Source organism: Diabrotica virgifera, chromosome 2, assembly GCF_917563875.1.
Source record: "Diabrotica virgifera virgifera chromosome 2, PGI_DIABVI_V3a".
In the NCBI taxonomy this organism is placed as follows: Eukaryota; Metazoa; Arthropoda; class Insecta; order Coleoptera; family Chrysomelidae; genus Diabrotica; species Diabrotica virgifera.
Window position 1 is genome coordinate 94,220,726 of NC_065444.1, and position 12,101 is coordinate 94,232,826.

The 12,101-nt window shown below is 33.6% G+C and overlaps 2 protein-coding genes across 5 annotated transcripts in view; both read right to left on the minus strand.

The window, feature by feature from the left end:
• Positions 1-12,101, minus strand: part of LOC114349497 (ABC transporter G family member 20-like) — a 636,826-nt gene that overhangs the window by 502,207 nt on the left and 122,518 nt on the right. The window lies entirely within an intron of this gene.
• The window catches only part of LOC114330391 (ABC transporter G family member 23), a 436,441-nt gene that overhangs the window by 52,057 nt on the left and 372,283 nt on the right, over positions 1-12,101 (minus strand). For all 4 annotated transcript variants that reach the window (XM_050643873.1, XM_050643872.1, XM_050643874.1 and 1 more), the window contains exon 10: positions 5,518-5,692. In XM_050643873.1, the coding sequence (XP_050499830.1) occupies positions 5,518-5,692 (175 nt within the window). The remainder of the gene's footprint in view (positions 1-5,517; positions 5,693-12,101) is intronic.

Here is a 12,101-nt window from a genome sequence, read left to right on the forward strand (position 1 = left end):
TAATATTTTATATACATACAGCGCACTGGAATAAGTGTTACCCCCCCCCCTTATTCACCTATTTATTTTTAGCACATAACCAAAACGCTCAGACAGGTCGAATTTTAAAACAATCATAGTATGATTAATTATTTATATGGGAAATAAGCCACAATTAAAATGAAAAAATAATTTTATTAACGTTTCGACGATTGGATTAATTAACGATAAGATTGGATCGAATGGAACAGAACAACTTAGAACGGGATCCTACAACATTCACCAGAAATAATACGAGGAAAATATCAATACCATATATAAAAGGACTATCCGAGAAACTTAAAACAATAGGAAATAAATTCAACATTTCAACAACATTCAAAACAACAAACACATTGAGATCTATTCTATCTAAAACTAAACCTAACAATGATCAAGAAAGAACAAAGAATTGCATTTATAAAATACCTTGTGAATGCGAACAATTTTATTTAGGTGAGACATCAAGACCATTAGACGTTAGAATAAGTGAACATCAATCTTATATTAAAAATAGAGAATTTGAGAGATCTCAAATATGTCAACACGCATGGGATAATGAACATAGAGTTCAGTGGAGAGATTCAAGTATAGTCCTGAAAGAATCAGATAGTAAAAAGAGAAAAATCAAAGAAGCGGCTCTAATTATGCTAAATGAAACCAATTGTGTCGCAAATTCCTCGGTAGAATGCAGTAGGATGTGGTTACCCATACTGAAAGAGGAAGTCAATAGAAAGAAAATACCAAGATTAGTAAGTCAATAATATCGAGCTACTACATATTTTATATTTTAGTATTACTTATATATCTAGTATTATTAATATTATTTATAATTTAAACATGTTACAAGTCAGAATTTGGTATTATTTTTTGAGAGTAAATTAATGTAAGACCAAATACTTACGATGTCGGGATAGTATCACAAGTTTTTCCTGGTTTTCCCTTGTGATTTACTATGAAGTCTCTAACGCGAGAATTTTACTGTCGTTGCATTTGGTTGTCTTTTTAAAGACATATCACATGCTATAATTTTTTATGACGGATATTCTTGAGTTGGGGTTAATTTCATGTAATCGAATGAACTATCTTTCAGTAAGTCGTCCCAGGAACGCAACTCATAAATATTGGCAATATCATTTTAAAGTCTTCTACTTTAAAATGTATAATATATGTCTGAATTGCCAATATAAATGAGTGAGATTAAATAAATTATTAGAAGAATTTTTTTGCTTAGCAACAACACTTTAGTTTATTTTAGTAATATTTTGTATTTTGACAACGGCACCCGATTTGGGCGTCGAAACGTTAATAAAATTATTTTTTCATTTTAATTGTGGCTTATTTCCCATATAAATAATTAATCATAAAAATGCCACAAGGAAATAACTTCAGAACAAAATCATAGTATATTATAACATCAATGTTTCGAACTTTACGCGAACCCTGTTTTATTTTTATTTAATAATACAGTAACAAGTATTTTAATATCAAACTCCTTTTAAAAGACTCTAAAAAAACTTATCTTTTTCGGTGTACGATATTTAACATTCCGTATATGAATTTGGGACCGACTAACATTCCGTATATGCATTTGGAACCTCGCCGCCTATTGGTTAAAATATTACCGCGTGCTGCAACGAACCAATAGAAAACTCCTATGTTCCAAATACATATACGGAATGTTTAGATGCTCCCCGCATAATGTTATCTAAGTAAAAATTTTTTGTTGCCGGTATAATAATAAACGATGTCAATACATGTACCTACAAACTGATACAAGAATATTGAAAATCGGAGTAAAAATAATAAATATATAATTTGTCAAACCTAATCAAAAATTTTGAGTACCGGAATTTTTTGCCGGGGAGTGTATCTTTAAAACATGTTACGTTATGTAGAGCTTTTTCACACTGTATATCATACCTAACCAAAAATTTTTCCCTTATTCTTTTAATCATTAAATTATTTCAAAATCTCTTTTATTTAGCAATTTACTATTTATATTTTCCTATCATAAATATTGACAATATCATTAAAATCATCCACGTTAAAATGTAGGCATAATATATGTCTGAATTTTCAATATGAATGAGTTAGATAAAGCAACCAAAACAAAATTTGTTTAGTTTATTGTTTTGTATTTTGATAACAATTTCCGAAGTGAAAGTCGAAAAGTCAAATAAATTTAATTTCAAACTTAAATTGTGGCTTATTCCCAAATAAAATAGTAAATTTCATAAGATACCACAAGTAAATAGCTTCGGAACAATATTATTTCTTTAGATAGTATCGTACTAAAAATACCTAATACTACTGTGATCATCTACATATTGACAACATTGTAAAAATTTTAATGATTCTCCAGCGTGAACTCAAGCGTAAATCTTCCAGTATACTCCATCTTTCTCTGTCCTAAAGTTTTCTCAGTCTGCGTAGTACAAGACAAGCTCCGCCCATTCACGAGATCCCTGTCGGACAGTACAAAAATGCCACAAGGAAATAGCTTCAGAACAACATTACAATCTATGTTTTTCATGTAGAGAATTTAAAAGACCCTCCGTCATCCACTTGTTTTTAAATGTTGTTCCCCTCATTTTAAATGTTGTTTTTAGATAATTTCACACAAGATGTGACGGCCGCCCTACTCCAGTTTTCACCGAGTCATTTACCCTATAAAACTGAATATAATTTCGTAGAATATCAAATTATAGCATTGTGGTTACTTCATCTTCGAAGAAAGAGAAATAAGAGGAACCAAATTCATTGGGTCCATCATATGAACGCAAAAAGATACGATTTATATATTTTTATATTCACACATTTTGATGGAACACCCCTTTATACTCAATGTTAATTGCAACTATGTAAAATAAAGTTTATTAATTTATTTTGCTGCACTTACTACTTACCAAATGTGTTTTTTTCCTTATCACCTAATTCGTCAAATTCACTGTTAAGTGCCGGCGCAAATTGATCCCAAGCGAACACAACCTGGCACCGGCGAGGTGCGTAGAGAGTTCTGCGCATCCTAATATCAGTGAATACAGTGCCAGGTCTAGCATGCGAACGTTTGTCATCGGCGTACAGTTTTCTGGTGTCGTGGGACGCGTGACTCAATTCTCAGTTGCGGTTTTGTTTTCGAGATGGACGAAGAAAAGCTAATAGAACTCGATCGGAATTACTATTATTATAAACAACACTGATTGTGATTGGATTGTCGTTGCAAAAACTGCTTACCTATTACATATATTGTCTACATATCTATAATCTTGTCTACATATTTTATTTTTAAGCATGAACAAGCCCGGTATGATGACACATTTTATTTGAGGGTTGTGCGATATTCACAGATATGCTTAACGGTTTTTAATGATAATGTGTAGATTTAAGAAATGAATGATATTTACAAAAATTTTATACCTATAGAAAAGGGACTACGCTATCATTTGTGACATTGTATTTCTAGGCCTGGATCCCGCGTACCAACAAAAAGTTGATTAATAGCAAGCTGAAAATTTGTTAATAGCTTAACGGTGTCTCGTCAGACAAACCTTGATGTACGTGTACGGGAACACTGAAACAGGGGAAGTTTTAATTGTGGAACAGGTTAAAAATTTGGAACGTCAGACTACAAAAACGTTCCATATATTTTGTCGGACAGAACTTCCAATTGATTTGTTACCTTTTCATTAAACTCTCATGGAAAAATTAGACTGGTGTTTATCACTAACTGGGCATTTTAATGAGTGAAACAGGAAGAACATGTCAAATAACAGGAATCATGTTGGTTAGTAATAGCAGTCTGATTTTTGAATGAGAGTTTAATGATAGGGTAACAAATCGATTGGTTGTTCTGTCCGACAAAATACATGGGACGTTTTCGTAATGTGACGTTCCAAATTTTTAAACTGTTCCACTATTAAACCTTCCCCTGTTCCAGTGTTCCTGTATATCAAAGTTTGTCCGAATAGACACCGTTAAGCTACTAACAAATTTTCAGTTTGCCGGATCCAGGTCTATAAAGTATGTTTTGCTTTTAAAATAAAAGGTGTCCTTCATTTTGTGTAGGTTCATTTAATAAAAATAAAAGTTAACTTTCTGTAATACTTAAGAGGCGGCATTTCGAAGACTTGCATCATATTGAAAAGATGTACCGCACGGCTCTGTAGTTAGTGTGGCTTTTGCCAATAAATCAAAGTTATGCGTTTACAAGAGCATATTATTTGAAAAATAAGGAGTACCATTATATGTTATAATTATAATCTCATTTATACAGATCAAAAAATTGTTTAGTATGTATTTCTAAATCCACACAATCATTGGAAAATGATTCATGGTAAAAAATATCTATTAATGACACTGTTATCGACAAAGTCGGTCAATTTTAAACTTGTCATCATATATTTATTAGACTTTTGTTTATCGTTAAAAATTAAATGATGGTTGTGAATTGTATTTTTTGTGTTATTTAATATTTTAGCAAAAACATAATCAGCAAAAATCTTATTTAAAACATGCGAACCGTTTTTGCAATCACAATCAATGCAGTGTTAACTTATGCTTGTTATTATAAAGGTATGTAGAAATAGAATACTCAGTGTAAGATATCTTTTTATGCACCCCGCTTATGATCAAATTCGATCTTTTCGAAAGTCATACCGCTACGACTTATAGGGACGTGTAAGATATTTTTAAAACGTTACTAGTTACATGTACGGAACTACCGTTTTTTAGTTGCCTACTGAATTCAGTACAAGGATCAGATACATCAGTATTTTGTGATCAGTATTTGTACTCAGTACCACTGAGAACCGGTATCAATAGTAACCGTTACAGGTTTGCACTTATTTTACCCGTCTCTATTCGTTACGGCGAGAGCCGACGGTCGGGTTAGCTTGTGTTTAATATGCGGCACGCTAGAAAAATAACTGCAAAAGTCACCGGTCCCACCGGCGCAGGTTGTGACTCCCTTAGGTTCAATATGCGCCGGGACTAAGTGCACGGCATATACCATTCCAAGCATTTCTCGTCAAGTTTCTATCTTTATATATTTCTATTGTTTTGTCACAAAGAACAGGTCTCGCTTCAATTACTGTTATTAATATTTCACTATCAATCTGAGACATCATAATATAAAATATTTGCACCTAGGTACTTCAAACAACCACAAAGTGTAAATGAAAATAATGTACCAAACAACCAAAGAAACTACCTTCGTGCGACTGAACGACAGTATCATATGAAAGGATGCAAAAACTGCCGTCTGTTGTTGTAAGCGAGGGACGGCATAAACACGGCGACTTTACCGAACGTTCCAACCACCGTCTAGTGAAGGCTCCATATGATTACATGAGCCACCATTGAAATGTCGTCGTGCGTTCTAACCCTTGCACGTTTAAATTATTATAATGTGAAACAGCGCTAATCTTGTTGGAAGAGCATAATGATTGTTAAATCTGCTAAATTTAATTTGAACACAGTTTTAATATCAATACTTACTTGACATATCCAACCAAACTTTAATCTGACTAAAGTCGACAACGATATCATCAGGATCTCTCGTGTCAAATCTTAGTTCAAAATTTTCAGAAAAATTCTTGGGCATATAAATAATTCCAAATATATCACCTTGTTTTACCCCTAACATAGCGTCGTCGATATTTGGATAGAATATCTACAAAACAAATTAGTATCAGATGATATAAAAATTTATTTTTCTACGGCCGTGCTGAAAGAGCCACTTTCACGCACGCATTTCGTTTCTGAAAGTTGCACTTTCCCGCACGGCGTGCGTGTAAGTAAATTTTCCCGCACGGCAATACCTTGTAATATGGCATTATAATGTATTATAATACATGCAATAAACTAATATTTAGATATTATTTACTAATTTATTTCAAACTTATCTTATTGTGTTCATGTTTGAACCTTCCGATGACCAACCTTTTTTTGTTACACGGATGACCAAGGGGGGAAAATGACCCCAGGTCAAAAATGTCAAAAATAACAATTAATAAAAAAATTAAGTTTTTTTATGGCATGAACTTTATGTCATTCAGCCAGTCACAACATGAGTATTAGTGTCATGAGTAAGTGTCTTGTTACTTTGCAAAGTCGACGTCATTAGCGTAAAACTACTTGGAATTACACATAATAGACGGTATTTTACTAAACATCAACTTCAGAATATATTTTTTATTCGTAAAATATAGGGAATTTTTTTATTTCAAAATATGAGGATATCTAGAATGATATTAAAGTCAAATAAAAAAATAATGCGTTAAACATTGAAAATACTTTTGAATTTATTAAAGAAGAACATACGCTGGGGTCACAATTTCCCCCGCTTGGTCATCCGAAGGTTAATGAAATTAGCGCGATTATTTCATTCATAGGAGATTCTGGCCAATAGAAAGCTACAGCAATCTGAATTAAATCGATAATTTTTGATAATCTCCCGTCGTTAAGTATATTACGTCAGATGCCCTTCGTTGCTACAAAAAAATACATTCAGTGACATTAATGACAATTAATGTTTTAAAAATTATAAAAGTGATGACTTTCAATCGTCAAATATTAATAAAAACTGTGTGTTTAATGGTACTTACATAAATAAATTACAATAAAATTTTGGTTTTGAACAGTTTTATTCATGAAATAATCGCAACAAATTGCACTCGACCTCTGAAATTAATATAGAATTTTTGCTCTCGTGACACTTTGACATAATTTCACTCGCCTTCGGCTCGTGAAATTAATACTGTCAAAGTGTCACTCGGGAAAAATTCAATAATTTCAGAGCTCTTGTGCAATTACTACTGATAATTCGATGAAAGAAAATTATTTTGACATAATATTTAAAAGTTAGATCAGTAGACAATTACAATGGTTTTGAATCGTCGTTATGGAAACGAATATCGTCGTCGTGGTAACCCATTATATTAAAAGTTTGTCAAAGAATTAATTTGTGCATTTTCACTTCTAAATAAAAATTGATATAACTCTATTTTTTGTGCCTTTATTCCAAACGTACGGCCCTAGAAAAAATATTGTTCCTAACTCATGCGGAAAGTGTCTTCCCCGCACTCGACTGTTTGCCCAACTCTGCTGTTAGTATGGTATAGTTAGACCCAAACCCAGACATCCAAAGTGAAAGTTATCCCCCAACTCCAAATTGTTCTATATGGTCCACATAATGTTCAGAAAAAAGTCACACCATTTTGAGCGTCGGGTTTGGGGGGGAGAGGGGGGAGAAATCTGCAAATTCACAGTTTTTTAGGTTTTTCGTCAATATTTCTAAAACTAAGCGGTTTAGCATGAACAACCCTCTAGACAAAATTGTTCTAAATTAAATTTGAAATAAAAAAGGCCCCATGCCTAACCCTTCTAAAATGAACGGTTCCAAAGTTACGGAGGTAGTATAGTATAATTGGTCCAAAAAAAGGCCTAAACCAGAAATCCAAAGTAAAAGTTTTCCTTCAACACCAAATTGTTCTATATGGTCCACATATTGTTCAGTAAAAAGTTACACCATTTTGAGCGTCCGGTTTGGGGGGGAGATGGGGGAGAAGTCGGTAACTTAGTAGTTTTTTTACGTTTTCCGTCAATATTTCTAAAACTATTCTTTCGCGTAAGGAATGTTCTATAGAAAAATGTTCTACATAAAATTTAAAACAAAAAAGGGTCTATACATAATTGTTATAAAATCAACGATTCCAGAGTTACGGAGGGTGAAAAGTGGAGGTTTTCGATACTTTTTATATTTACCGATTTCTCCCCCTCTCCCCCCCCCCCAAACCCGACGCTCAAAATGGTGTGACTTTTTTCTGAAGATTATGTGGACCATATAGAACAATTTGGTGTTGGAGGATAACTTTCACTTTGGATGTCTGGATTTTTGGTGTAGTTTTTTTTTTTATTAACTCCATTGAGTACAACAATCTGCCCATTGGGCATTAAGCATTTGTTATGGTAAAAAATATAGACATGTAGAGAGTTACTCCAGTGAGTAACCTCTTTACAATTCTAAAACTAAACTTTTATCAGTCTGAATACACTTTTGATTACGTTCAGTTGGTTAAGTCGGACGGCAGTTGCCGTTTTAGTCTACGCACTTCAAAGACGTCCCGCACATTTAATTGTCTGGCAAACGCATTAGGATTCACTAACACTCGTTCAAAGTATTTAACACTAAAACGTTGTATGGCTTCTTTCACGGATTCTAGGGGGATGTCGTGTTGAATCACCTCGTTGGATACATAGTATGGCGCATTGACTATGGAACACAGCACCTTGTTTTGAAATCTCTGTAAGATGTTTGTATTGGAGACGCTAGCAGTGCCCCATAGCTGAATCCCATAAGTCCATATGGTCTTGAGGATGGACTTGTAGAGTAAAATTTTGTTATCCAGAGATAGTTTGGAATTGCGTCCAATGAGCCAATACATATTTCTCAATTTAAGTCCAAGCTGTTTTCGTTTTGTAAAAATATGTTTTTTCCAAGTAAGGCGGCGGTCCAAGTGCATGCCAAGATATTTGGCGTCCTCGGATTGAGGAATTAGACAATTATCAATATATACAGGGGGGCATGTTTCTCTGCGTAGCGTGAATGTTACATGTAATGATTTAGTTCCATTAGATTTGATGCGCCATACTTTCATCCATTGCTGAATTCTATTTAGGTTTGATTGAAGATTCCTTGATGCTGTTGTTGGATCTGTGTGGGATGCCAGGATAGCAGTGTCGTCTGCATACGTTGCAACTGTAGTTGTACTAGATGTTGGAATGTCCGCTGTGTATAAAAGATACAGAATTGGGCCGAGAACGCTGCCTTGTGGGATGCCTGAGTGAATGGGATATATCTTGGTGTGCTCGGTACCGTGCTTCACAAGGAAGTGTCTATTTTCTATGTAGGATTTTAAGAGCTGGAAGTGAGGATAGGGTAGGAGCTTCTTTAATTTTATTTGTAGCCCTATGTGCCATACCTTGTCAAAAGCCTGAGATATGTCAAGGAAAGCAGCAGAACAGTATCTTTTGGAGTTAAAATTCTTGTTTATTTGGTTGACTAGCCTATGCACTTGTTCTATGGTTCCGTGTTTGTCTCGGAAACCGAATTGGTGTTCTGGAATTATTTTATTTTCGTCTATTATCGTTTTCAACCTTTTTACGTACATTTTTTCAAAGACTTTGCTAAACATAGGCAAAAGGCTTATAGGCCGGTATGAAGATGCATTTTCCGGTCTTTTTCCTGGTTTAAGGATCATTAGGATTTGTGCCACTTTCCATGAACTAGGGAAGTACTTTAGGCGCAGAATTGCATTAAATATAAAGGTGATTAGTTTTATGCACTTATCCGAGACTTCTTTTAGAATCTTGCCAGAGATTAGGTCAAATCCAGGGGCTTTTTTGATGTTGATTTCATCTACTATTGTTTGTTTTACTTGGTTGACTGTAAATTTCGTGTGGGGCAGATCCATTTGAAACGGTGCTGTTAGGCAGGGCCGTCTTAACCATACACGGCGCTGGGGTGCAAGACTTATCTTTGCGCCCCCTTTTGTCAGAAGATTATATAGGTTATAGTTACGCTAAAATTGAAACTAATTATGTTTGCTTTTTTAATTTATATATTAAAAAACATGGTTTCAGTATTCATTAAAGATCAATCTTGTAACACTATACCATACTTTTTAAAGTATATCAAAGTCAACTTTTCTAGTCCATTAAACAGGTCATTGGAATGTCCAATCAGAGCAGACGTATCCGCTATCCTGCGCGTAGCACCGAAAATTAATGTTTATTTAAAAAAATTCCTGAGCCGTGCTAATTAACCGATTTTAATTTTGCAAATTGCAAATAAATTGTTCTTCTAAAAAAATTTCAGTAGTAATTGCACGAGAGCTCTAAAATTAACGATTTGTTTCCTGAGTGACACTTTGACAGTTTTAATTTCACGAGCCGAAGAGGAGTGAAATTATGTCAAAGTGTCACGAGGGCAACAAGTCGATAATAATTTTAGAGATCGAGTGTAATTCGCTGAGATTATTTGATAAATAAAACTGTCTTTTTAAGGCCCGGTCTTTTCACCTCCGAATAAATAGTTATCGGGAAGTTTATCTGGCAGATTACATGTAAATCTGTCAAATAAACTTTCTGATAACTAGTTATTCGGAGGTGAAAAGATCGGGCCTAAATCATTTTAACTAATACTTTACTGATATCTTCACCTGAATATTTGCTAAACCCGTTTCTTGGCGTTTTCTGTGACAAGTTGTAAAACATTAATGGTCATTAATGGCACTGAATGTTCATTTTTGCATAGTAACGAAGGGCATCTGACGTAATCAAGCATTAAGTCAAATCGGGGTATTATCAAAAATTATCGGCACTAATATCACAAGAGAGTGAGAAAAAATTGACAATAATGCGACAATTTTTCGAAAACTTGTTGTTTGGCAATAGACACGAGAGCCAGCAGGGCTCGAGTGGCTATTGCACAATGACAAAAAGTTTGAGAAAAAGTGGAGCATTATTTTCATTAGAATACAAAGATTGCAATGGGCCGGACATGTGATAAGAATGGGAGAGGATAGGCTACCAAAAAGAGCACTGAATGCTAGAATGCAGGGAGGGAGATTGGTTCTAAAGCCAAGAAATCGCAGGCAAGACACAGTAAACAGCGACGCACAAGCCCTTTTAGGAGTCCATGTATGGAGAAGAGCAGCCACAGACAAGGAAGGGTGGAAGCAAAAAGTTAAGGAGGGCAAGGCTCAATTTAGTGCCGTAGAAGAAGAAGTTTATTTTCTTATTTATTCTTACTGTCGTGTGATATTCGTAAGGTTATTTTTTAATTCTTATATATAAAATTCAAGTCTTTGTATAAAAACATTCAATGACATTCATCCCAATTAATGTGGCATTTTTCAACTTGTCAAAGTGAACAGCACAGTTTAGCAAATATTTAGACGAAGACATTAATAAAATATTAGTTAAAATTATTTATAAATACAGTTTTATTCATGAAATAATCTTTCCTAAGTAAACTCGAAGCTTAAATTTGCCGATTTGTGTTCTCCTCGTGATAATTTGGTATTAGATACAGAACTAAAAGTTTATTATGGATATTTTCCTAAATGTGACAATTGTCAAAACAAGTAAACTGGTTGCAACTAAACAGAAACAATCTACTTAAAAAAAATTCCCACTGTAATTTTGTACAGTAGAAAATTAGCACTGAAATAATAATCTCATTGGACAGAATTAAACACGTGATAAAAAATCTTAATTTTTTATACACGCTGTAATTTTTATTTCTGTAGCTTTGTATTGGTCAGAATCTGCTATGAATGAAATAATCACTCGCTATCTGCTTTATTTTCAGTCATGCGAAATTTTTAAAAATTGCATTTTTTGCGAAATCTGGATTGCAAAATCATTTTGCAATCTATTGAACCAATCTGAATGAAATGTACAGTATTGTTTTATTATATCATAAAGTTTTTCTGGGTGAAATATGAAGGTCCTAAGTGTAGCATAAAAGGTTGAAAAAAGTAAAATGCGAATACACACTTGTTTTATATTTTTTTTTTCGCAAATTTGTGCCAAGGGTGACAATTTTTAAAAATTTTAACCAATCCCATCATGTAGGAAATTTAATTACGCAACTTGTACGTCAGTGCAACTTTTATCGCAAATGAATACTTTTAAAGTTATAATAAAAAAACGAAGAAGAAAAAATCGATTTTGTTCATTTTTTGACATTTTGATTATTTAAACAATGTTTCGGATCTTTTTGAGTGGGAGAATAATTTAATTATTATTATATTAGATATTTTCAAGCAATTTCTGCAAAAAAAATATGAGTCACATACATATTACAGATGCGCCCTGGACTATTACGCGTCCCCTTTTTGAAATTATTGTCGGATTAATCTAAATGGGTTTCATATTTCATTTGCATATCGTAGGTGTAGTAAGCATTATTTAACAATAGCCTTTGTAAAAAATACCGAAAGTGCACTTGTATGTTTTTGTTATTTGTAGTTTTTTAAGTACAAAAAGCGCAAGTTTGAGCCTAGCAAGTATTC